The sequence below is a fragment of the Pteronotus mesoamericanus genome, unplaced genomic scaffold (genome assembly GCF_021234165.1).
Source record: "Pteronotus mesoamericanus isolate MK-2021 breed Mesoamerican mustached bat unplaced genomic scaffold, CSHL_Meso_final contig_1018, whole genome shotgun sequence".
NCBI classification, from domain to species: domain Eukaryota; kingdom Metazoa; phylum Chordata; class Mammalia; order Chiroptera; family Mormoopidae; genus Pteronotus; species Pteronotus mesoamericanus.
The window spans coordinates 3,667,729-3,694,393 of record NW_026555002.1 but is presented as its reverse complement, the minus strand read 5'-3'; the positions used below and the strand labels follow the sequence as shown (position 1 = coordinate 3,694,393).

Below are 26,665 nucleotides of genomic sequence, written 5' to 3'. Positions count from 1 at the left end.
TTACAGCTAATTTTTTTTTAACTTACATATTAATAGCAGTAGAAAAACCTAAGTTTTGGGTAGGGAGTTACAGTTTTCTGTTTGACTTAAAATTTCTCATCATCTTAAGAAGACACACTTACATACAGACTCCTGGTATTTATCGTGTACCATTATAAAATTCCCACCATAACATTTCTTTTAACCTTTAGATGATTTTACTCCTTTCTGTTTGTCCCATTTTTATAACATCTAATGATTTACAGATTTATAAATCACTTTTAATATTGGGAGAATTATACACTTTTTAGTTACAGGAATAACGAGTACAGTAGAGCATTCAGTTTCAAGGGCAGGAAGAAGGCAGCTGAAATGAAGACCCTGCCCCACCTTAGGGAATCTGACATAATGCAGACACCACTTTATCCCACTAGATGGCACTGTGTAGTTTTATAGATGCCTGAGGTTTTTATAGTTAAGTATCTTGGCTGTAAAGATGGAGTGGGAAGTGAAGGTCTAGGGTTCATTTTGCTTTCAGATATATGTACTAAATGGCTTTTAGGCTTTTTGCAATGTATTCATTGGTACTTCTTCCCCGATCTCTTCATTCCCAGGGAGAGTTGGACCAGGAGCGACTGACCAGGCAGCAGGAACTCACGGCCTTATACCAGATGCAGCACCTCCAGTACCAGCAGTTCTTAATACAGTAAGAGCAGTAACATAGAGGGGTGTACTGCAGCCCCAACAGGGATTTTTGATGATATCCGCTCACAAGCTTCACCTTCTACAGCAGAGAACGAAAAGTTTTAGGACACTTCAGCTACCCAGCTAGTGGCATGTTATCTTTAAGTTTGGTTTTCTTAAATACCAGAAGTTTGCGGAAGATGACACGTAACTGTTAATTTTGCAAGCTCTTTAACTTCTAAAATAAGAATCAGTGCCTCCTATATGGCTCGACTATGAATGTTACAGAGAGACAACAGATGAGAGGACAGGAAAGAAATAAAGTTTATCCCATTAGAAGTGGTGTGGAATGATGGCAGAATCATATAGGTTGTGTGTTCCTTTTGTGGAAGAGGTGAGATTGGCTGTCATCTGTGCAGAGGTTGGCAGCCTGCTACCTGTTGTTGTAAGCAGTGTTTTGCTGGCCCACAGCCACACTCGTTTGTGTGTTGTCTATGGCTCCTGTGGACAGAGATGGTAGGATCGAGCAGTTGCATGTGGTCTGCAAAGCCAAAAATACTTACTGTCTGGTTTTACAGAAAAATACTGTCCACCTCTGCCTCTGATCTAGTGGAAAATGATCTTACCTAAAATTTTCTAAGCAGAAAATTTACAGAAATTGTCTACCTCTCATCTAGTGGGAGATGATCTTACCTAAATTTTCTAATCTGAAAGAAAGGGAGAATTTTTATATAAGTGATTTTATTTTTGCAAAGGCTGTTTCGTGTAGAAACAGCTATTTAAATCTTTTTAAAAATATTTATTTATTTTTAGAGAGGGAAAGGGAGGGAGAAAGGGAGAGAAACATCAAGTGACCTGCCTCTTGACTGCTTGTCACACCCCCATCTGGGGATCTGGCCCACAACCCAGGCATGTGCTCTGACCAGGAATTGAACAGGCAGCCCTTTGGTTTGCAGGACCACACCCAACCCACACCAGTCAGGGCTGAATCTATTTTAGTTTTAACTTGTTTTCTGACATAAGGCTATTATCTTGAAGGAATTTGCCACTTTTTGGCATTTTGTGATCCCCCCCCCCCCCGTCAAAAGCATGTCACTTACAGGTTGAGTTTTCCTTAGAATGAAGTATGTGTAACTTATTCTCATGAAGAATTATAAAAATATATTTGATAGCTATTTCTGATGGTGTTTTAGGGGAGTGGTAGAGTGAACTATATCTTTCCTTGTGTCAGTAAAGTGAACTAAATGTGAATAGACAGGTTACACTTTATTTCTCTTTTTGAAGACAACAGTATGCACAGGTTTTGGCTCAGCAGCAGAAAGCAGCCCTGTCTTCCCAGCAGCAGCAACAGTTGACACTCCTTCTGCAACAGTTCCAGGCGCTGAAGATGAGGTTGGTGGTCATGCTGTGATGTGTCTCTCTGTGTGTGTGGGTGGTGGGGGGAGTACTGGTATGCGTGAACTCAGAGTACCCACACACAACAGGAGAAAGTGGTATTGTGTAAAAACAGAATACATTTTAAAAAATAACTAGGCTGGAGGTAAAATATGCATTTGATCTTTTTATTCAGAGGATAAATTTGGAATGATAACCAAAGAATGACATTTGAGAATGGAACCAGCAACCAAAAAAAGGTGGTCTAGAAGTTTAATCTCATTTTTACCTTTATTAGCTATCTCAAAAAAGATACTAACAACACTCTTCAAGGTTATAATTTTCCATAACCCAGAAGCTGTTAAAGTAGCTCAGAGGAAAAGAAAATTATGCTAGAGGTGTTCAACTTACGATGTTTTAGATTATCATTCAGGGTAATATTAATTTTATCTTCTGCAAAGGCATCAGTTGCCGCTCTTAAAAACCTTATTGTCCAGTTAACTAGAACCGTTTACATTTCTCTTTTGAGCCATAACCCATCCTGCTAGATGGTAATGTCTCCATTTTACAGATGGGCAAATCAGGGCTCTGAACTGAAGGCTAAGAACTAAAATGCAGACTTTTAGGCTTAGAGTCCATGGAATCTTTCGCATCATAACGTGCCTCTATGATTTATGGAGATGTTCTGGATTTTTTAAGATAGTAGGTGTATTCATAATTTGGAAGGCAGTGTTTGCCAATACATTGAAGAGTCCAGAGTGTGGTTATTGTGCCTCTCTGTTCCTCTCCTAAATGCTTTGGTGTTACTACGATTTAGTTAAAACAATGGAGTTTTCTAGACAAATAACCTGAAAACCCTACACATACTCTGAAAGTTCCTCCTTATTTTTGCAAATGACAAGAACAAGTTAATTTTTATTTTTTTTAATTTCCTTTTTGCAGACTATCTGATCAGAACGTCATTTCCTCAGTGCCTAGATCTGTGTCGGTGCCAGATACTGGGTCTATCTGGGAGCTCCAGCCAGCAGCCTCACAGCCTGCAGGTGCTAACTTAGATCGGCCCTTTAACAAAAAATAGACCTCAACAAAGGATCCAAGAGTATTGGAAATAAGACTGCTATGGATTTGCTAGAAATTATTTAGTAGATGAATTTCTTTGATTTGAAATCAGCCTCTCTTTTTTTATGTTTCTCTGTCCAGTGTGGAAAGGTCTTTAAATTGTTTTTGATCTCTTCTGCCAGGGTAAGAAATAGATTCAGTAAAATCATAAGTAATGATGAGCTGTTTCTCTTGAGTCAGGGGTTGATATATAGACTAACACTGCAGGTACCCAGAAATTTGGGGAAGAAAATAGCCGCCTTTGAAGTGAACATCTTACCTCATTTTCTAATTTTTTTTTTTCCCATTATATTAGAACGTTTGGGGCTGGGATTTTTAAAAAGTCTCTGTTGGTGGAGCACTTCTGTTTCGTAAGGTCTGATGCCTGCAGTGGTGGGTAGTTTGAACCATAGATAGTTCTTCCAAGAGGTTAAAGTGTGTGTGTTGAAAGTTCTCAGGAACCGTGTGCATCGATGGATTTTTCTTCTTTTTTTCTTCTTCTTCTTTTTTTTTTAAATTGCTGAATTGTACACTTTTAAGTATTTATTTATTTACTTTTAGAGAGAGGGAGAGAAATAGTAGTGTAGAGGACATGTATCTATTGGTGGTTTCTCGCATGCGCCCAACTGGGCACCTGGCCCGCAACCCAGGCATGTGCCCTGATCGGGAATCAAACCAACAACCACTTGGTTCACAGGCTGGTGCTCAACCCACTGAGCCACACCAGCCAGGGCTGATGGATTTTTCTCAGGGCCATCGAGCTTTTCAGGCCATAGTTGTCTGATTAACATTGACCCTAGGGCCTGTGGAAGGAGAAGGACTGATTACCCTCCCTCATCAACTTCCCGTGCTGTATGTACCGTATTTTTTTATTGGTAGCCATTTATAGGATGTTAAAATGCTCTCTGGTTTTTGGGAAATGTAAGTACCTTATTAAACAGTTTATTTCTTTGTGTATGATGTAGCCATGGTCCTTTACAAATGCTCTATGGTTTTATACAGACAATAATCTATAGTCCATAAAGAGACTAGAATAGGAACGTAGGCGGTAGAGAATGCAGGAAAGTGATGTCCCCAAACCTTGCTGGCAATAGAAGAGACTCAGAAGCCTTTTCCTGTTTGTCGACTTCCACATCTGACAGCCTCAGGTTAGCAGGACCAGTGTCATTTGTGAGACCTGTTCAGCATTTCCAGAGGCCTCCCCTGTACCTTTCTTTCTTTATTTTCTCTTTTATTGAAGTGAAATTGATATAACACAAAATGAACCATTTTTAAATGAACAATTCAGTGTCATTTAATACATTTATAATATTGTGCAACCACTTAGTTTTCTCTGCTTCCACAGCTATGCCTCTCTTAAACCCCATTCTCCACTTGGTGCAATAAGAGGTGGCAAGGCTATTGAAAATACCATGGGCTTTGGGATCTGATACACTGACTAGGATTTAAGTCCTAGCATGGCCATGTGCTTGCCCTATGTCCTTGCAGATATTACAGAACCACCTCTGACCCTTAGCTTGTTCATCTACAAAAATGGGAGATATAAACAGATATCTTACAGGGTTTTTGGGAGGTGAAATTAGTTCCTTGATAAATGCCCGGCACTTTCTTTCCCTCTAGGTGTGTTGAAGGATATTGATATAAAGTAGAGCCCACTGGCAGTTCAGGTGACTTCAAAGCAGAGCAGATATGTACAGTGGGGTTCACTTGGTGGTAGATAGACAGCTTTATTTGTTACGCTCATGGATATGTGACTGCGGGTGAGCTCTGACATTCTTCACTTTTTTCCCTTGTTGTCTCACAGTTTGGGAAGGTGGTAGTGTGTGGGATCTTCCCCTGGATACCCCGACTCCAGGACCTGCCCTCGAACAGCTTCAGCAGATGGAGAAGGCCAAAGCGGCAAAGGTCTGAAAATCATTCTTCCCCAGCCGCGCGTCCTTTCCAGCGGTAGGATGTAGATAGACATCTGGTTGTTGATGTCTGTACCTCTAGCTAGCTATACTCTTTCCCCCTTTTAGTTTACTGCTACTTAGCTGGTATAAGCACATTCATAATCTACATATATATCCCTAAAAAGACCTTGAACAGAATTAAAACTATAAGTTAAATTAAAAGTAATTGGTTGGTTGATACATTAATGACCATGGTCGTATGTGTATTTTAGTTACATTATTCATCGTAGAAACAGTTGTTAACAAATATTAAGACCATAAGAAAATATCCACTACATGGTTTATGAGAACTTGGATCTGCAGCTTGAGTTCCCACCCGGAATCTTTATAGTGATGTATGTTTACATTTCTTAGTGTCCCCAGGCACACAGCTGAAAGGCTCCACATTAACATTAGATCCTGTGTTCTATTCCAGTCTTCTGGAAGAAGTAGGAATCTTGAACTTCGGTTTTAGTACAGAAGAGGATGTCTGTCAACACTTGGTGTCACTTAATGATTTCTGGGTTCTCATGCCTCTGAGAGACTTGTTCCTACATTATACTTAATGCTGCCTTATCCCCTGAGGGAGTGATAGTCTCCATAGAACACCCAGAGTGTGGAAAGGATTCATGGTCAGGGCCTGCCTTCACAGAAGAGAGACCATAATTCAAACAATTTGTGAGCGTGTTCTGGTTCTCCAGTCCTCTGTGCTGGGAACACGTAGATGATGAAACATAGGAGCTTGCAGTCAGGCCAGGGGAGGGAGGGGGGGTGTGCGTGCGTGTGTGCGCGGGTGTGTGTGTATGTGTGTGTGTTGGCTGGTTGGTTCGCGAGGGAAGACACACAGACAAGTAGGGGCAGGAAAGCTCATGGGCTGGCTACCTAGTTGGAGAGGCGGGAATCAGGAATTGGTGACACTTTTGATGGACAGTAATATCTGAGTTAATTTTCACGTGAAGGGACAGTAGGGTTTAACTCAGTTAAAGGGCTTTGGCTTGACAGAGTAAGATTTAAATTGCAGTTGGGGGAAACAACATGTGTAAAGGTTCAGAAATGCAGGGGAACATGCTGGCGGAGGAAACAGCTAAGTGCTTTGGTCTGGCCTGGATCCTTGTTACGTCTGAGGAGTAAGCGATGCGAGAGGAGACAAAGGAAGATGAGGCGGGCCAGTCATGAGCAACCTGTACATGCCCTGTTAAAGTGGGGGTTTATTGTCTGGGTGAAGGATGGTTTAAATGTAAGCCTGGGGATTATTTTTTTGGTGGAGGTTAGATGTTGAGCTGGGGGATGTGGGCACAAGTGGATTATTCTGGGGAACCAGATAAGGCACTTGTAGGAATGGGGATGAGAAACCAAAGGCCTCAGCTATGCTCATGGCAGTGGAATGGAGACTGGGTGCTGAATTAGACTAGTATTTAGGAACTGCAAGTGATAGAATTTGTCAGGTGGGTTGTCTTCAAATTTTAAAGAATTATATAACTTTTCACACCACTGGCTTTACAGAATTGATGTTAAAACCATGTTTGTTAGTCATGTTGTTAGATCTTTGATCAGAATATCTTTTTATGGAAATGAGCAAAGAAATGTCCACTTCCCAAAATTCTGGTGTTACTGCTCCTCATGGCTACTTCCCCTCCTGCCTTTAGGAGATGTGCAGTGGCAGCGTGGAGCGGGGAGAGGGCCGGTGTGGTGAGAGCGCATTCAGTTTCAAAGAGCGTGGAACGGTTGTGCTCCGCAGGACCGATGAGAGCTGAGAGCTCTTATAGAGCTGATCTCATTGCCCGCTTACAGTGGGGGTACCGGAGTGGCTGGCAGTGCCTGTGCATTCCAGCTGCCCCCCCACAGGGCCGGTCAGGGAGGCTGGAGTGCTGCTGTGCGTGGCCGCAAGACCCTAAGAGTGCTCTCCTGTAACCGCAGCTGGAGCAGGAGAGAAGGGAAGCAGAAATGAGAGCGAAGCGGGAAGAGGAGGAGCGCAAGAGGCAAGAAGAGCTCAGGAGACAGCAGGAGGAAATTCTTCGGAGACAGCAGGAGGAAGAAAGGAAAAGGCTGGAGGAGGAAGAGCTTGCCCGAAGGAAACAGGTACCCTGCTTCTGAGAGCTCGGACCAAAGGACTGATGCTGGAGGCCGGCCCTCCGTTGCTCGTGCCCCTCCTCTCACAGGCCGTCGTGCTCCAGGAGAAGGCTTATCCAAGGTCAACAGCAGGAGTGGGACTGGGACTTTACAAGGCTTACCTCCCTTTTAGGGAGGGTGTCTTGTCCATTAACACCCACTGGAGGGATAGTCTTCAGTCCCAGTGAAACATTAGAATTGATTTCTTTTGCATATTTCCTGGGGTTTTATAAACCAGTTAGATTTCGGGAGTAACTGAGTCTTTGTTTGCCTAAGTATTTATAATCAGTGATGTTGAAGTTTTTAATGAATTTTGGCCATTTGTATTTGGCAGGGGGGTGGCATGTGCTTGGCCCATTTTCTACTGGGATTTCAGTGGAAAGAATCCTTGTTGTAATAGCGCCCAAGCCTCACCTTTGCCTCCTATTTTCTATTCCACGTTGGCCACAGGAAGTTCTCTGTGAAAAGTGAAAGGCTCCATACCAAGGGTGGAACTCCTCATGTTCCTTAGAGTCACACTGCAGTGCATTAGGATGTAAGGCTCCCAGGGGCCTTGCAGTAAGGAAACCTGTTCAATTCTGTGATGCTCAGTATTCCCTAGGTTATATTAACAATGGGACCCTTTTCTTCATGTGTAGTATCTGTGGGACTTCTGTTCTGAGTCACATAACTTTACTCAATACTCCTGACTGGAGAGCTCATTCCTACCCCACCAGGCATGTTTGGTAGCCATGTTGATTTGACCAGTCGACACCTTAGGTTCTCAGCTGATTAAGAAACAAGGGCTGATGGTACCAATGGAGAAAACAAAGCCTGAGTCCTGATGCAGCCTTTCTAGGGTAATCAGTAAATGTAGCTAATGTGGGAACCAGGGTAGGCATCACAGCATAGTGCTGTTTATATTTTAAATACAGATTATTTTAACTCTTAATGTCTCTTAACTCCTCAACTTACATATATACTTTTTACTCTGTGTACTTTTTATATTTACTGTTAATAGAGTCGTAGTGGCATATAGCCTATTATTTTTCAGATTATGATATAATATAGTAATTGAGACCCAGAGTTTCTCTCTTTCTCTCTCTCTTTCTCCCTCTCTCTCTCTCTCCCTCCCTCCCTCTCTCTCTCTCTCTCTCTCTCACACACACACACACACACTTTTTTTCATATAGGAAGAGGCGCTGCGACGCCAAAGGGAGCAAGAGATTGCATTGAGACGACAGCGAGAAGAGGAAGAGAGGCAGCAGCAAGAAGAGGCCCTCAGGAGGCTAGAGGAGAGGAGAAGAGAAGAGGAAGAAAGGCGGAAGCAGGAAGAACTTTTACGCAAGCAGGTGACCAGATGGTTTACTCTTCTCATCGCTATTTGAAGCTGGGAATTAGAGATGAATGGTGTTCAGACAGCTTGTCTTTTCCAGGTTGCTGAAAATTATCAAGAGAGACCTAAATTACCCAGAGACACTGGCTCTTCCTACTTTTGTAATAACCTTCTCACATGTAATTATAAAAGCCGGAGAAAATAGCAAAAAAGTAAAACAAAAACAGACCTTCAGTGAGGAATCTGAAGACATACCCTTAACAAACCAATTATGAGATCTGCAAGGTGATGACTTTTGTCTGAGAGCGCTCCCCAGTTCACTCCTTTAAAGTGTGCATTTCACACCCTGGCCAGTGTGGCTCAGTTGGTTGGAGTGTCATCCCGTAAGCTGAAAGGTTGCAGGTTCCATTTTCGGTCAGCCTAGGTTCAGATCCAGTCCCTGGGTGGGGTGTGTGCAAGAGGCAGCTGATTGATGTTTCTCTCTTGCATTGATATTTCTCTCCTCCTCTCTGAGCCTCCCTTCCCCTCTCTCTAAAACCAGTAAGCATGTCCTCAGGTGAGAATTTAAAAAAATTAAAATGTACAATTCAGTGCTGCTTAATATAGTCACAAGATTTTGCAACAATTAGCACGTATTCTAGCCCAACCATGCCATTTTGTCATTACAGGCAACCGGAGAGGTTGAGGGTGGGTTGAGGAGAGTTCTTTGGAGGGACCTGTGGGCCACCAGGGGTGTGAGCCAGAGACTAAAGTGATCTTGTAAAGTTGCTTTGGTTCCAGCCCTGGCCTAGGCTCTCCTGGTCATTAGCATCCCTGCAGGGTCCTGGCAACCCTCCACCTGGGCGTTGGAGCAGTGTCCGGGAGACTCATCCCTTCCAATTAGTGAGCTCCTAGAGATCAGTGCCTACTATAGATGTTCAGAGCGACATTCCTTTTACGTAGTAATTAGCAAATCAGTGACAGTTTTATCCTGTAAGCATTTCAGGTCTTTGTGGCTACTATGAATAGATTATAAAAGAAAATTTACCTCTGTCTCATATCAGCATGAGCAAAGCTTCTTCCTTTCTCTGTCACTTCAGTAGTGATTTAAATTTTTAAAAAACATGCACAGTTGAAGTTTATATATTCTCTTTTATTTTTCCTTCTGGGAAGGAAGAGGAGGCTGCAAAATGGGCCCGAGAAGAAGAAGAAGCCCAGCGTCGAATAGAGGAGAACCGGCTGCGAATGGAAGAGGAGGCAGCCAGACTCCGGCACGAGGAGGAAGAGCGGAAGAGGAAGGAGCTGGAGCTCCAGCGGCACAAGGAGTTGATGCGCCAGCGGCAGCAGCAGCAGGAGGCTCTGCGGAGGTTGCAGCAGCAGCAGCAGCAGCAGCAGCTGGCGCAGATGAAGGTAAAGCCTGGACACCAGCTAAGGAGCTGTTTGTAAATGTGTTAGGTAGATGCTGGCAGTCAAGTAGTGTGCTTTCTTCAGCGTTATTACTAATACAGTTTTTTGATCAATAAAACATAATATGATGGATGTACTTGTATTAGGCCTTTAAACAAGAGGAATAAATAAAAGGAGAGAGCACGAGCAGTGATGCAGGCAGAATGAAGTAAATAAATCTCTTTGGTTCATAAGTTGAATGCAGCTCAGTAAACGTTGGAGGGTCTACTCTAGTGGTTCAGCAGTGCTGAGAAAATGGTCGGTGAGAGAAGGCACCTGCCCTTAGTGAGCTCCCAGCCTTATTCAGGCAGGAGACAGACATTTGTGTAAGTAGGAGCTGTCATACAGGGCTTGAAATGCCGCTGACTGTGGGATGGGTGGGGGGGCCCTGTACGTTAGATTGAAGTGATAATGTACACAGTGTTGTTTTATGAGCACTCAGAGCATTATTTGAAATAATAGAAAGTGAAGACAGGGAGACCAGTGGAGCATGGTGGTGGTCAGGAAAACAACTAGAAATGGAATTGTATTGATAGCAATCAGCAAGGCGTGGTGACTGGACCAGAGGGACCAGTGCAGAAGCGAGGGTGGCTGGTAGGCAGCAAGCCTTCAGTGACGGGGAAAGTAGCAGAAGTGTTGATGAAGCTGGACTAATTGAAAGGGATGAGCAGATTTATAGCAGGGTCTGCATAGCTTTACATGGGGTCCCCTGTCTTCAAGGGGCTCCCAGGATAAAGACATATAACAGGAAATTAGAATGTAGTGTGGTGAGAGGCAGGTGGCCCTAGGCATTATTTACTTGTTTTGTGACTGGCTGGGTTAGTAAGGCAAGTCCCACCCTCTCTTACTCTCTCCAGTGTGAAAGCCGGTGCTGCAGTCCTTCTGGGGACCCAGTACTGGGTGTGCCCACCCTCTTTCTGGGGCAGCCTTGTTTTGGGCAGGTTCCTCTTTGATTATCTCCCGCGGGCAGCTGTTCAGCTTCATTCATTGCCGGCTGGATTGCTCTGTTCTCAAAAATGCCCTGGGGCATCAGTTGCTCCATACTGATCCATACAGATCCGATCAAATTCTGGCTTCTTTGAAGAGCTACTTCTTGAGGTCAGTATTTGAGGTTTGTTCTGACCCTAGGGGGACTTCTTCAGCTCTTTTCCTTGGTTTTCTGAGACTAAGTAGTAGCCGACAGTTTAGCCTGTGTCTCCAGTGAATCTGCCCATCTCCTCCCAGTTGCCATTCACACTGACCTTCGCTGCTTTTTTTCATTGGGAAGTGCTCTCAGGTTCAAACTCATTCTCCATGCGGCTGCAAATGAAGCCGGTTCCCTGGGGAGGAGCTCTCTCTGCACCAGTCTGTTCCTCCCACCTCCACTCCCAGCAGAAATCTGAGCCACAGCTCTAGGGCTGGGTAGAGTGGTAGGCTGCACTCCGAGTGATGCTGTGCTTTAGGAGTTGAGCCCTCAAGGGAGGGGCAGCGGCCTCAGGTCTTTTTGGCCTGCCTTTCCTGGTGGCTCGGTGGCCTTTCAGGCGAGGGCAGAGGCAGTCAGTAGTTTCCGTTCACAAGCAGCGGTAGGCAGAAGGAGGGGGCCCCCGCCTCCCAGCTGTAGTCTCCTGTGGCTTAGCCTTGGCACCAGGTAGCTCGGGTCAGGGGACAAATGCTGACGCGCTTTTCCGGAAGCCAGTCCGTGAACTGGCAGCTGAGGGGCAGAGGGGCAGAGGGAGGCCTGTGTTCCTGGCTTCACCCATCTGGAGTCGAGTTTCTGTCTGGCTGAGTGAGGAGGAGGGAGCAAGTGGTCTTGATACAAGTACCACAGACTCTGTTCTTACAGAGTTGTAGCAGATTTTCTTGAAAAAATGTTTCATTTACTGTATTCCCTTGGGAGCATTCCCAGAATCTTTAAATTAAAAAATAATAATTTTCAGCCCTGGTTGGTGTGGCTCAGTGGATTGAGTGCTGGCCTGCGAACCAAAGCATTGCTGATTCAATTCCCAGTCAGGGCACAGACCTGGGTTGCAGGCCAGGTCCCAAGTTGGGGGATATGCAAGAGGCAACCACACATCAGTGTTACTCTCCATTTATTTCTCCTTTCCTTCCCCTCTCTGTACGAATAAATAAATAAAATCTTTAAAAAGAAAAGTGTTGGGAGTGAGATAGCAATGTCAGGGCAGAAAAAAGTAAATTAAAAAAAACCCCAACAAAACCCAGTGGTCCTTCAGGAGGCACAAAACGTGTCACATTCCCTACTCTTTGACTGCCAGTCTGGGAGAGGTTTGTTCTGAAAAGCATGGCTGATAAACTGCAGTTCTCCAAAGGCTGTACAGGATGTTGGTTGAACCGGAAAATGAAGTAACATGGATAGAACTATGGGATATGACCTGCTGTGCACAGAAAAGATTTAAGGAAACCGATAGCTGTCTGCAGACATTTGTCGGAAGACTTAGATTTGTCCTCCTTAACTCCAGTGGGGAGGATCTCAGAGGTGCCTGAAAGGGAAATAGGCCACGTCAGGAGGCTGTGCATCTCTTCCTTGTGCTGGCCCAGGTTCTGTGGAAGATGATAGGGTATAGGGTGACACATCCACTGGGATTTTACTGTGTTTTATTTATTCATTTTAATTTTTATTTACCGATTTTAGAGAGAGAAAGAGGAAGGGGGGGAGAGACATCAAATTGTTCCACTTATTTATGAATTCATTGTTTGATCTTTGTGTGCGCCCCAAACGGGGACTGAACCTGCAACCTTGGCATATGGTATCGGGATGATGCTCTAACCCGCAGAACTACTTGGCCAGGGCCTCCACTGGAATTTGAGCCATCAGTGGTTACTGGCTGGCTGGCCCCATCAGAATTACAAAAGTATGCAAATTCTCCGGCCTCACCTTTGGCTCTTCCAATTCATCAAATGTGGGGCCAGGGCCTCGACATTTTTACAGGTCCTCCCAGGTGTTGCTGCCAGGTTTGAGATGTGCCTGGTTTGATCTTGATAAAGCGTGTGTTTGTGCTCAACTTTGCTTACCTAGTTGCCCATCTTTCTCTCTGTTTCCCTATGTACCCCTCCGCCCCCAGAACAAGTGCATTTTTTTTTTAAATACCTGAGGATGTTTTGATTGTAGAGCAAGAGGAACGGAGAATGAGAGAGAAAGAAAGAGTAAAACATCAATGTGAAAGAAACCTCTGTGGGTTGCCTCCAGTACATACCCAACTGGAGATCGAACCCGCCACCTCTTGGTGCACTGGGCAACATTCCAAGCAGCTGAGCCACCCAGCCAGGACAGCACAGGTGCATTTTGAGAGAAGTGCTCTTACTATCTATCATATTGGCCAAAAGTTATTAAGGACTGATTCCTCATGTCCACCTTTTATGTGGAGAGCTATTTGGTAATGTCAGTGACAGTTGGAACTGTTTACACCCTTGTCCTGTCTTTTCGAACTTGAGATATTTCTGCTGTAGAGCCATTGTTTTGGGGGTGTTGCAGCATTGTGTTTATTTTGATCCACATTGATGTATTATTTTTATTAAACATTTTAAGTGGTTTGATTTGTTTTTTGTTGTTAAGATTCATATGATGTCTTACAATTAAAGTGCATCATTTTCTGGCCTGGGAGACCAAGGGATTCTCTTAGAATAATCAAGCTTTTGAGAATGGTAAAGTATTCAGAACCCAGATAGTTACACTCTATTTTAGTCCATAATTTTAAGGGATAGGAAAGTAGAATTACTGATGAAAAGCAGCTCAGTGCTCATGACTGGAAGCTACAGTTTGGTTAGTGGTGACTGAGAGCTGTGGCTGGCATCGTCCATTAGCTGTTCGCCTCTGCTCTCCCTTCAGAAATTTTGTCCCTGACCCTTTGACTGGGAAGTCGCATGTCATGTCCTTTATTGTCTCCTTGAATTAAAAAATCTAGTGATTTTTTTGTTCACTCGTTTTCCTTAATGTCTGTATATTGTTGAATATGTCAGTGCTAGCTAGATACAACAAATTGGCAATCCCCAAATGGTACTGCAAATAAAAGCGTATTGTGTTTATTTTAAATTGTTTTAAAATAATCTTAGGTTTGGAGTAACAAAAAATTTAAGTAAAAGAAGCCAACTGACTGGGAGACTAGTATGTAAAAGGAGGAAACCTAAATGTTCTGCTTGTACATGATACATTATTGCCTCTGTTTCCTGTGCACATCATTTCCTCATGCATTCTTCTGCTTTCCTTTTCTCTTAGCTTCCCTCTTCTTCAACGTGGGGCCAGCAGTCCAATACAACAGCCTGTCAGTCCCAGGCAACGCTGTCATTGGCTGAAATCCAAAAACTGGAAGAGGAACGAGAACGGCAGCTTCGGGAAGAGGTAAATTTCCAAAGTAAGCGTGGTCTGGTCCAACGGTGCTTCAGAATAACTAGAGTGCATACTGGGTTAGTGGTTAATGAAGGTAATTATTACTGTCAGATTGTTCTGAATTGCATGTTCATTATTAAACTCTTTAGCTTGTAATTTGTTCATTCTAGCCAATAAGAAGAATCTAACAGGAATAACATTAAGATTGGATAACATAAATGTCTGATTATCTTAAACATTTTACTGTAGCTCTTAAGAGAGTAGCTCATGGGTGTTTTAGAATTGTGGGTGAGTTTTATGCAGATAGCCTTTTGAGAATGCAGAATACATTTTTGTCTAAGAGTGTTGGGTTTTCTGACTGGCCTACAAAATCATGAAATATGCCAATATGAGAAATCAAGCCTCTGCTTGTGAAGAGTCTGTATCTTGTAGTAATGGTGAGTTGGGATCTTAGGATAGGAAAGGTACAGAAGAGCGAACGAAATGGGCAGGTGGGGAGGATCCATGCAGTTCTTGACAGAAGAGAAAATGAGTCAGTGAAATGGTTGGGTTCAGCATGCCCTTGGGGGCCGCAGCCCTCAAGCCCGCCAGCCCTCTCATGTTTGCTGAGCGCTGAGTTAGAGTTCTTGTCTAGGAATATAGCTGAGTCTAAAACAGACAGTTTTCTGCTTTTATAACGCTACACCTCTAGTTGAGAGGAGATAGACAAAGAAAGTTATTAGTGGCAGTGACTTGACTGTCTGGCTGCAGCTGGTGCAATCTGGGAAGGCCTCTGAAAAGGTAACACAGGGCAGCAGAGTCTTTGAGAAAGCACTGCGTGTCGATACGGGTGGAGGTTAGAGAGTGCGCGTTGTCGCTTTGGATCTGGGTGGTGCCGTTCACTGAAGGCCATGGGTACACAGAAGTGGGAGCTGTCGTGCATATTCACTGTGTGGTGCGCTTGACCTCGTCACTAGGTTAAAATGTTTCTTCATCTTTAAAATCACCTTATTTCTGACCCTTTTCAAAGAGAAAGAGACTGAACTTACCCTGAAATCATTTTTTTGAAACCTTACCAACAAATGAGTGCACAGCAGAATATATCATCTCCCTCCCAGGCTAGAAATTGTTCCATAATGGTCTCTGCTGAATGGAAAATAATAATAGTGGTACTCAGAGTCAGAATCACAGATCTTGTTCCTCCTTTTGTTTTTCAGAAGTTAATTGATTGTCTCATTTGTATTTTTATTTGATTAAATTTTTTGAACCATTAAGTCTTTGTACACTCTATAAAGGCATGAACGTCACTCAATAGATACTTCTCACGTGGGGAAACCCATGTGAGCACTGTCCTTCCCAGGATCCTCTAACCTGTTCAAGTCTGGATGTTCCTGGCTTGCTGCACAGCTCTTCTGTTTTTCTTGCGTTCTTGTCAGTTGCATGTTGCTCTCTCTCGGCCTGATTGTGGTTTTCTGATATTTATTCTAGTTTTTCATCTCTGTCCTTCCATCTATTTTTGATGGGGCATTTCCTCTGTATTATGTTTCAGTCCTCCTATTGAACTTTTAATGTATGCTATCATTTTAAATTTTTCTGAGTCCTTAATTTGGTTCTATTTTCTTTTTATGGGCTCTTATTCTTGTTTCATTGATATTCTTGGAGCAGTTTCATCTTACCTCTCTAAGAATATCACTTACTGGTGACAGCTTTTTAAAAAGCTAGCTCCTATTTTCCCCTGTTTTGTTTCTGTCTCCACTGAATTTTTTGTTTGGTTGGTTGGTTGGTTGGTTTGATATTTGGCTTTCATTTTAGAAGCTTATGTCAGATGTTTGTTGATCTTGGGCTCTTGTTCATGTTTAGGAATAAGGCACTAAAAAAGCTTGTTGGAGGTTCTGGTATGTACAACACCTGGGTGGGCTTTGCTGTCTCTGGCTGGGTGGTTCTGTTAGGGAGGCCCTCATCCATTGCTGTCTGTAGGTATGTCCTTTTATTGGGTCAGCTTCCCCATAGAACGATCCAGTCTGGCTCAGCCTCTGCCGAGAGGAAAGTTTCAGTTTTCTGCTAGGAAGAGGAAGGTAGCCTGTGTTTCCACCACTGCGTTTTACAGACTTTCAGCCAGCCTTCCTGTCTTTGAGATGCCCACACCTCTTTCCCAAGCCTTCTGTATGAATTGGCTTGTTTCTGAGCTTCCTTTACTTAGGATTCAACTTGTTGAGTGCTACATTGACTATCATTGTTTGCCTGCTTTCCAGCTTTTAAATTTTATTCTGTTCTTTTTGTCTTTATGAGTTTGTGCTTTTTAAAAATATTTTTTATGCCCTCAGCAGTGTGGCTCAGTTGGTTGGACATCATCCCACAAAGCAAAAGGTCATTGGTCCTGTTTTGGTCAGGGCACATGCCTGGGCTGTGGGCCTGGTCCCTGGTTGGAAACAGATTGATGTTCTCACACACAGGTGTTTCTCTCCCGCCCTTTCCCTCTCAGTCAGTCAGTCAATCAATCAATCAATCAATCAGTTCTTTTAAAAATATTTTGTTCTATCATTTTGATAGGGCTTTAGGAAGTAAACGTGTATTTCATTTCTATGCTTAACCAGAACCCCTGCTTAATTTTTAACAAGTAATTCTGCATTTGATCTTTTTATTTCCTCTTAGTAGCTTTGACAGTTTGACTTTATTTGCAGCAAAGGAGTTAACCCTGTCAGGTGTTCAATTTGGTATAGTTACTATGTTTTTGCATTCCATTTAGTACACTGGACATTTGTAACTTATTTTTAAAATTGGAATCCTGAGCTGACTTCAATTTTTGTGCAACAGCAAAGGCGCCACCAGAGGGAATTGATGAAAGCTATCCAGCAGCAGCAGCAGCAACAGCAGCAGAAACTCTCAGGGTGGGGGAATGTCAGCAAACCTGCAGGCACTGCAAAGTCACTTCTGGAGATACAGCAGGAAGAAGCCAGGCAAATGCAGAAGCAGCAGCAGCAGCAGCAGCAGCACCAGCAACCAAACAGAACCCGGAATAATACGGTGGGTTCATTTTCCCAAGCCGTCATTCTCTGCATGGGTGCATGGGCTTCATACATATTTCTTCTGACTTCGGTGGACTCTGTTTTTACCTGTTAAATACTAACTGTGATCATTTGTCTCTTTCTCTTTCACAGCATTCCAGCCTGCACACCAGCATGGGGAATTCTGTGTGGGGCTCTGTAAACACTGGCCCCCCGAACCAGTGGGCATCCGACCTCGTCAGCAGCATCTGGAGTAACGCTGACAGCAAAAACTCCAACCTGGGGTTCTGGGATGACGCCGTGAAAGAGGTGGGGCCTAGGAATTCAGCAAACAAAAATAAAAACGCCAGCCTCAGGTAGGGCTCAGAGTGATCAAACTCTGCTCCTTGGTGGGTTGGGGGAAGTGGTGTGTCGAGATTGGGGTAGTGGGTGGCTAGGGAAGGTGGTTATTTTCTGCTTACTTCATCCATGTCTGAGCACGTGAGGTCTTAGTGTGGTGATTGGTTTCTCCCCCCTGGAAACATCTGTATTATCACTAGGGGCTCCTGCATTGCCTGTCATAGAGTGCCCACTTAATAAATATTAGGAATAGTATATTTTTGTTGTTGTTGAACATGTCTCCAAGGTAGTCTCTAGGTCTTAGCATTTTTTTCTGAATATATATGTTTAAGTTTCTTACACTAAAGTGAGTATTATAAAGACCCCTGTAATGGCCTTAAACCTGTTGATTTTTATGTCAGTTACCTTTCATCTTCCATCATTCCTTCCTCAATATACAGTGTTGTTCAATGAGCATGGGTTTAGTGTTCACTGTAGGAACCAAAATCCCAGCACTACCACTTATTAGCTGTGTGACCTTGGGCAAGAGGGAACCTCTTTGAGCCTCAGTTCCCTCATCTGTAAAATGAAGATAATTAGAACAACTTCATGGGTGTAGTTGTAAACATTAGATGAATACACGTGAAGTAGTTAGTAAGGTGCCTGGCACATTGCAGCTACTTAATAAATGGTAGTGGTGTCAGATTGTTTCTTTTCCATCGAGGGTCTAAGATATTATGAATAGGATGCTAAATATCTGCCAGTTCATAGAGCCCTGTGCTTTAGGCCTTTGTGTACAATATCTTTATTCCTTATGATAACCCAGAAAAGTATTAGTACCGTTTTACAGATGAGAAAACTGAGGCTTAGCAAAATTAAAAACTTAACAAAGCACACAAAGGAAGAATTTAATCTCGCCTCTGAAAAGCAGCCCTATATTCACAAACTGGAATGTATTCCCTGAGTCTAGATTTTAAGGGGGTATTGACTAACCTCTACCTCAACACAAATTCAAATATTCGAGTTTTTGGAGCCAAGCATTGGATTACTGATAGCCATCCAGTGTTGCCAAGACATTATTTATGGTGTTGTAGTATAATCGTATAGTAACAGTTTCTGGGAATATAATATCGCCCTATTGTTTTGCTTTAGTAAATCTGTAGGTGTGTCTAACCGGCAGAATAAGAAAGTAGAAGAAGAAGAAAAGTTGCTGAAGCTCTTTCAGGGAGTAAATAAAGCCCAAGATGGATTTACCCAGTGGTGTGAACAGATGCTTCATGCCCTTAATACGGCAAATAACTTGGATGGTAAGAATTGGGAAGGGAAATCCAGCATGTGGGATGGCAGAATAGGGCCCACTAGGAGGTTGGCAGACTGGAATGATCTAATGGAAGTCAAGTCGTGTACCTGCTGTAAGAACTTGGCTCTTTAATTGTATTATATATGCTAATGTTTTTGACAGAAGTCCTGTATTAATATGCTCAGATCCATCATCAGAGGTTGCTAAAAAGTAAATGCTATCTCACGCTGTCTTACGATGTATAGGACAAGGGTGGTCATAGTTCTATACTGCTCATTTTATGAGGGACCTTGCCAGCTAGGCCAAGTCTGAAGGAAGGTGACTTTCATGGTGGGGACAGAGGCCAGCCTGGGCAAGAGAAGGCTGAGGTGATGTTTGGGCTCTTCCCTTCCTGACTTTGGGGGTGGGGTAGGAGTTGTGTAACAGAGCAAGGAGACATAATTTCGTGTAGGATAAAGCTAGGACCACTACAGAGAAGTGAAAAGATTTCAGCACAATTTGAAGAAAAACTCACTAATTGTTAGCTGTTCACAAAGACAATTTCCGGCCTTATGCAGAAATGAGTCCCTCCCTTACCTCGAGATGTTTGACCAGAGACTGGTCAGCTTGGTGTGGGGGATTCCCATAGCATATAGACTATCTTGCACCAGTCCACCTCTGATGTCTTGTCTAAAACCAAGGATCTTTAAAAACATAGCATTAAAAAAGGATTGCACAGTTCTTTGCAACATTGAAATAATATCTAATGTCCTAAAAGAGCCAGAGAAAACAATAGTAAATAATAGGAATGGCTACCATCTATTAAGCACCTACCACGTGCTAGGCACTTTCTAGGGGTTAACGTATGTTATCCTAGTTACTTAATTTTTGCAGCAATTTTATAAGCTACCTTTACAATGTAGATGGTGTTTTCCTCATTTATAAATTAGGAAACAGAGGCTCAGAATGGTTAAGTAACTCATCAAGGTCACACAGCCAGCAAACCTTATAGGATTTAAACCCATGTCTGTCTAACCCTGAGACTTGTGCTGTTCTCCTACACCACACTGTGTAATTTCTCTCTAAACCTATGATGATGCCTCGGTGACATGAGAAGAGGGTATGGCTGTATCTAATATCTGTCGCGGTGCCTGGTACTCATCATAGCACCTTAAGTATTGTTTGAATTTAAGGAAAAAAATGAATCCCCAAATGACTTCAGTCTTAGGCAAGCAGTTCTTTCAATCGACATAACATTTAGTGGAACTAAGCATGTGTGGTATGTCTTTCTTTGACTCTATCTCACATGATCTGAAGCATTGCAGTGATAGTGTTTTGTTGTTTGTTTTTTAATTTCTGAAGTAGATTAAAGAATATTTAGGACAATGGCTACATACCTTTTAAGTTTCTGTCATCAATATCTGTGTTGGTGTGGCAGTATATTAAAAACTGAAGCTGTTTTTTTTGTATGTGGTATTTCATTATTACTCTTTATTTCTTCTCCCCTTTCATGTTGCAGTTCCTACATTTGTTTCTTTCCTGAAAGAAGTAGAATCTCCGTATGAGGTCCATGATTATATTAGGGCCTATTTAGGAGATACCTCTGAGGCCAAGGAGTTTGCCAAGCAGTTCCTCGAGCGCCGTGCCAAACAGAAAGCCAGCCAACGGCAGCAGCAGCAGCAGCAGCCGCCGCCGCCACCGCAGCCGCCGCAGCCGCCGCAGCAGGTATGTGGTGGCGCTGAGTGCAGTGCCCTGTGCGTGAGCATTTGTTCACACCTTCGCCTGCTGAGCAGCCAGAGAGCTGAAAAGGAAAACGGGTAGCATTTTTGTACATCAGATGACCAAACCTTTTTTAAATGTGGTAGACATTGTATTTTAAAATTACATATCCAGAGACCTTGATGAATTTCTCAAAATAGCAAGTATAACCATTCATTCTCTGTTAGGCATACCACCAGCCTCATTATTCTTGGTTCGTGTACGTGCCTCAGTCAGATTGCAAGTTCCAACTTGCCACAGACGTGTAAATTTGGTTTTGAATAGTTAAAACCTACAAATGTTGAATCTCCAGTGTTCAGTACCCACTTTACCTGGTCCTGACAATTTCCTACGTTTTTGATGGAGATGTTATAGGTACGATCAGTTGTCATTACTCATAGTAGCTGTGTTCTGTAAAGTTGCTGCCAACACTGAATCAGTGAATACTGAATTACTGCTTTTAGGGGAAATAGAGTTAGCTTTCTGTGAACCTCTGCTCACAACATTTTTGTCAGCCACTCAGTATGTAATCTTGTTTTATCTGTTTCTGCTTTGGTATGCATTACTTAATATGTAGGAGTTGGAAAGTAGATTTACAGTTATGAGTATTTGAAAGTTTATTCTTGTGTTAATTAATTATTTTATTATTTGTACAACTGTCAGCCCTCTTTGGCCCCCACCGTGTATTGTTGATTCCTTAATATTGAACTCACAGCCAGCAGCCCTCCTAACGCATGTCTACACGAGGCCCTGCCAACACACACGTGCTGTCCGTAAAGCACCTCACAGCTTCGCTGTGCTCAGGAACACTAACCAGCACTTAACACTTGGGGCTATTTTAAACAGTGAAATCACCAACAAAAAGGACAAAAAAACCATGAAGAACCTGATACTACATAGGCCGAAAAAGATGGTGGTTTACCCTATGAGCTGAGACGAGAAGGCAGAGCATTGCTGTGATCGGCCTCACCTGGGGGTGTGTCCTGGGCAACTCAGACGGCTCACTGCCCCATGCACGTGCTTGTCCAGAAGGGCCACAAAAGCACTGCTAGTATTGATTTGGGGGTTGCAAATAAATTATAGTGAGTGCAGTCGGCCCCTCCTTATTCACGGGGGATATGTTGTAAGACCCCCCAGTGGATGCCTGAAGCTGTGGGTAGTACTAAACTCAAAATATACTATGTTTTTTTCTGTATGTACATATCTGTAATAAAGCTTAATTTATAAATTAGTCACAGTAAGAGATTAGCAACAATAATAAAATAGATTAGAATAATTAGAATAAAATAATAATAAAATAATGGAAACAATACAGTATACTAAGAGTTACGCGAATGTGGTATCTGTGTCTCCGATGACACGTTGGGTCGCTGAGGTGGCTCCTGGATGACTGACGGGCAGGGAGCAGGCGCACAGCAGGGGTGTGCTGGGCACAGGGTGGCTGCGTGGGATGGTGCAAGGCTTCATCACGCTACCCAGAGCAGCACGCAGGATTTGAAACTTACGAATTATTTATTTCTGGAATTTTCCATGTCATGTTTTTGACCTATGGTTGACTGCTGAAACCATAGAAAACAAAGCCATGGATAAGGGCAGATTATTGGAGTGAATTCACAGGTGTGGAATCTGTGAATAATGTGGATTGGTTGTGCAAGTTTTGTGAAAGAGGAATTGGCAAAGCTTAGGGAGAGGCTTAAGAATATTCATATCCTTTAAATCGCATAACTCTAAAGATAATGTTTGTTTTATAGGTCACTTCTGGGGACATGTAAGATACAGAGATGTGCAGGGTACTTAAAATCCATTTGGGAAGTTGGGCTAACAGGGATCAGCTAAAGGGAAGGGAAGGATATACTCACAGACAGCACTAGGAAGACTGTTTGAGGAATGAAGAGGGGAGACATTGCATTGCACAGCCATCCAGAAGGCTCTTTGTACTTGTGCAGTGGCTGACTGTGTGCCGCAGTAGGCAGGTGAAAGTCCAGGCACTGCACAGCCAGGCTCATCCGTCTACAGTACCCGCCTTCTGCTGGCTCATTGAATCTTGATCCCTGTTGTAAATAAATTTGCTCCAACAAGAGCAACAAGTCAGTGTGAACACCTGGTAGACCATTTCATAGTTTAACCACTTGGTAGAAAGTATATGGATAACATCTTAAGACTAGATTCCTTCTGGGATTGCTGCTAGAAATAAAGTACATGACGTGAACTTTGGTAGCATGGTGCCAGCTGGTCTACAGCCTGTTCTCTGTGTCCTGAGGCCCAGGGAACAGAGGACCGTTCCACTTGGAGTAGCTGACGGGTGCACATTTCCGGAGTGCAGAGGTCTGTGGGTGGTTTCATTTGCTGAATATTGAATTTCCTGGCGGGTGGTATGGACTCTGTATACTGAGAGGTTAGGGCCGCTGTGATGTCATAGCAGGGTGACAGCTGGGATTACCAGGACAGGCTTGTGGAGACATGGCACTTAAATGGGACCTCTGAGTCTAAGTTAAGGAAAAGCGTGGCTGGGTGGGCTGCCTTGGGTTCACTATTACCAGAGTCTGTGGTGGGCTTTCTGCTTGAAACTCCTAGGTGATAAGAGGAGGGCAGCAGATCTCAACTCTCTTCTCAGGGTGGACCAAGCTTGCGTGCAAAGTGTGACCTCGCCGTCCTATCTTGTTTCACAGGACTCTGTGTGGGGGATGAACCACAGTGCACTCCATTCAGTATTTCAGACCAATCAAAGCAACAACCAACAATCCAATTTTGAGGCCGTGCAGAGTGGCAAGAAGAAGAAAAAACAGAAGATGGTCCGCGCAGATCCCAGTTTATTAGGTGAGCACAGGCCTGCAGTCTCGACTGGGGCTGGGGGCTGGGGCCTGGGGGAATGTGGATGGTAACAGTTATCATATGAGTCCCTTGGTGGGATGTTTTTCATGAAGGAAAAGAATTCTTACACGAAATTAATTTTTTTAACCAGTTCAAAATAAGTAGTCGGTACTAACCGAGCATCTCTGTGCGGGAGCTGTGCCTCCTGCACTGTAAGGACTTGGATTGTACGGTACTTTCAACTCGAAAGCCTGTTTCCTACCTAACATGAGTTTCCCTATAAGACCATTCAGTTTAGTTGGAAAATAATGCTAATGGAGACTGTATAAGTGATTGACAAACTTAAATGCAGATTTGTGTGGAAACTTGACCATAAACCCATTCAGGTATTCAGAGAAAAGAACTGGTATTGGTTGCCACCCACTCAGAATAACTGCTTTATTGAGATGCTGCTCCAGTTTGACCAGAGAGCCAACCGCAGCCTGGAGGACTTAGGACAGTCCCCAGAGCCACACAGCCATCAGCGCTGCGGCGGGGGTTTCAGAGCCATCCTGTTTTCTCTCCACTCTTCTGTGTCACAGCAGCTGATCTTGTCTTGCGTTGAGGACCAGCGTCCTCATACAAGGCAGTTTCATGGAAAAGGTGACGCCTGAACTGGGCTTTGAAAGATAGACGGGAAGGACGGGGCACGGCGTTGATGGAGTAATAAACAGCATGGGGAGAGCTGGCGGGATGCCTGTATTCCTTAAAGTAGCCCAGTAACGTACGTACAGTGATGAAGTTAAACTTACCCTCCTTCTGCGAATGTACAGTAGCTGTCATGAAGGCATGGTTGGGATGGCAGCCCAGTTAGGAGGCTGCAGGATAGACCAGGTGGAACATACTGGTGGCCTGGGAGAGGATTCGGGCATTGGAGATGGAGCAGTTCGATGAATTTGAGGAACTTGGGGGATAGACTTGGCTGGACAAGGAGACGGCAGGTGTGGGCAGCAGGAAGGATAGTAGTAGTGGCTTTTGCTAAAACGGTGAGCGCTGTGAAGTGGAGCAGGCTTCCGGGGAAACGATAGGGTGTTCAGTGGTGGGCGAGCTGAGTGTGGAAGATGGCTGTGAGTCCCCCAGCCCGCACCCCGGAGAGACCTGCGGGAGAGAACCAGTAAGCACAGCAGGAGGGAGGGGACAGCCCCACCCTGCCCTGGGTAGAGTGCCTGCTTGGCTTCAGCGGTTTCCTGCTCTGGAGAAAACAAAATGTCCACACAAAAACTTACCTTTGAGCAGTACCCTTTGGAACTCATACCTGAAAGCTCGCTTTAGGAACAGAGAGATCTGGTGAAATTGTTTTTTTCTGCCTGTCTTGAAAGTTGATGTTAAGGTGGATGGAATAGTCTGAAACTTTATCTAGTTTTGACCAAAATAGGTGGACATAGATTTAAAAGTGCTTTTAAAAGTCTGGTTGTGAGGACCCTGTCCAAGTGGCTCAGTTGGTAAGGTTGCAGGTTCAGTCCCTGGTCAGGGCACAGATGGGAAGCAACCACTCACTGTTTCTCTCTTTCTTTCTCTGAAATCAATACAGATAGCCTCGGGTGTGGATTTAAAAAAAAAAGAAAAAGTCTGCTTGTGGGTTCTAGCTAAGAAGCCCTTGCTATTTAGCTGTGGCACTTAAGGGCTAGGCTGTCAGGGAAAAGATTCATTTGAAAGTGAGGTAAAGCCCTGGCATGTGTGGCTCAGCCTACAAACCAAATGGTCATTACTAGTTTGATTCCCAGTCAGGGCACATGCCTGGGTTGCAGGCTAGAGGCAGCCAGTCGATGTATCTCTCACACATTGATGTTTCTTTCCCTCTCTTTCTGCCTCCCCTTCCCTCTCTCTAAAAATAAATAAAATATTTTTTTTTTAAAGGAAAGAAAATGAGGCAAACCTCTTTGGATTAAGTTGTTGATCTCACCCCGTCTCTTGCTACAGACCTAAAAAAGAAAGGGACTTAAAAATGTCCTATAGGGGAATCAGAGGTCATTTTAGGGGCAGAGTTTAAGAAATCTATATATCTTAAAGGGGGAGAAAAAAATTCAACAAAGTTTTGAGGAAATTCGCTTGGGTAGTCTCTTACTTGGACTATTTTATGAAAATTTCTGTTCAACTAAATCTCCTTGGAAATTTTTCTGATAATTACTAATTTCTGCCCTTTACCTACTCACTTTGATACATTATTGTTTTTAGTTTGTTTGTGCCTTACTGATTTACAGATTAAGAAAATTAATAAATATCCACCAGTTACAAATACCTGGAACTCCACCCATGTGCAGAGTGGAAAAACAGGTTTTAATTTGATCGAGAAGTATCCATTGAAAAAGTAGTTATTGATCAAAAGAGAACTGTGCTTCTAAAACACACCATCAGAAGGGAGCCCCTTCTTATCTTTAACACCTTCAATTGAATTTAGTCTTCCTCTAGATTTGGGAGCTAGTAACTGCCATTGTGCACCAGGACCCATACTTGGATATGACAAATGCAATTGACCCCTTGCTCAACACAAGGGTTAGGGGTACAGACCTTCTGCACAGGCAGAAATTCACGTATAACGTTGACTCCCCAAAGTTAACTACAGTCATCCCTCACTCTCTGTGGGGGACTTGTTTTAGGACCTGGGGGCATGGACACTAAAATCCAGGTCTCAGGTCAGTGCATACAGTCAGCCCTCCACACGCCCACTGATTCCCAACTGTGGGTCAGAAGTACTGGGTTGGCTCCATTCATAGGTGCATAGCCCTGGGATACACAGAGTCGACTGCTTGTTTATTGGGGGGAAAAAATCCTCCTATAAATGCACCCACACAATTCAGACCCATGTTGTTTAGGGTCAACTGCATACACACACACAACCATTTGCCCGCAGTCATACACTGCCTCTAAGAGCAGGCTGTCAGACCTTAAAGAAGTTGTGCGAGCGAAATTGTTCTGCACCTGAGAATGTAACCTTTGGGTTTCATGGTGTCTGAGTTTTCCTTCCTATCAAATGGGGAGAAGTGCCCACCTTAGTGTTTTTTTTAATGGAGAGAAACATCTCGCTCAGTTGTCTCTCGTAGGCCTTCATCTGGGGACCTGGCCTGCAACCCAGGCATGTGCCATGACTGGGAATCGAACCAGTGGCCTTTAGGTTCACAGGCTGGTGTTCAGTCCACTGAGCCACACCAGCCAGGGCTGGTTTTTTGTTGACAGGTAAATGAGGCCATGTCTGTGAAAAGCCTAGTAATGTACATACTAGAGCAATAAATAGTTAACTTT

The 26,665-nt window shown here is 43.6% G+C and overlaps 1 protein-coding gene across 5 annotated transcripts in view; it reads left to right on the top strand.

The window, feature by feature from the left end:
* The window catches only part of GIGYF2 (GRB10 interacting GYF protein 2), a 107,793-nt gene that overhangs the window by 77,701 nt on the left and 3,427 nt on the right, over window positions 1-26,665 (top strand). For all 5 annotated transcript variants that reach the window (XM_054571454.1, XM_054571447.1, XM_054571471.1 and 2 more), the window contains 13 exons: window positions 594-685; window positions 1,948-2,055; window positions 2,980-3,080; window positions 4,940-5,040; window positions 6,984-7,145; window positions 8,348-8,506; window positions 9,643-9,879; window positions 14,126-14,248; window positions 17,030-17,239; window positions 17,374-17,576; window positions 18,691-18,845; window positions 20,337-20,542; window positions 23,245-23,392. In XM_054571454.1, coding sequence (XP_054427429.1) covers window positions 594-685; window positions 1,948-2,055; window positions 2,980-3,080; window positions 4,940-5,040; window positions 6,984-7,145; window positions 8,348-8,506; window positions 9,643-9,879; window positions 14,126-14,248; window positions 17,030-17,239; window positions 17,374-17,576; window positions 18,691-18,845; window positions 20,337-20,542; window positions 23,245-23,392 — 2,005 coding nt within the window. The remainder of the gene's footprint in view (window positions 1-593; window positions 686-1,947; window positions 2,056-2,979; window positions 3,081-4,939; window positions 5,041-6,983; window positions 7,146-8,347; window positions 8,507-9,642; window positions 9,880-14,125; window positions 14,249-17,029; window positions 17,240-17,373; window positions 17,577-18,690; window positions 18,846-20,336; window positions 20,543-23,244; window positions 23,393-26,665) is intronic.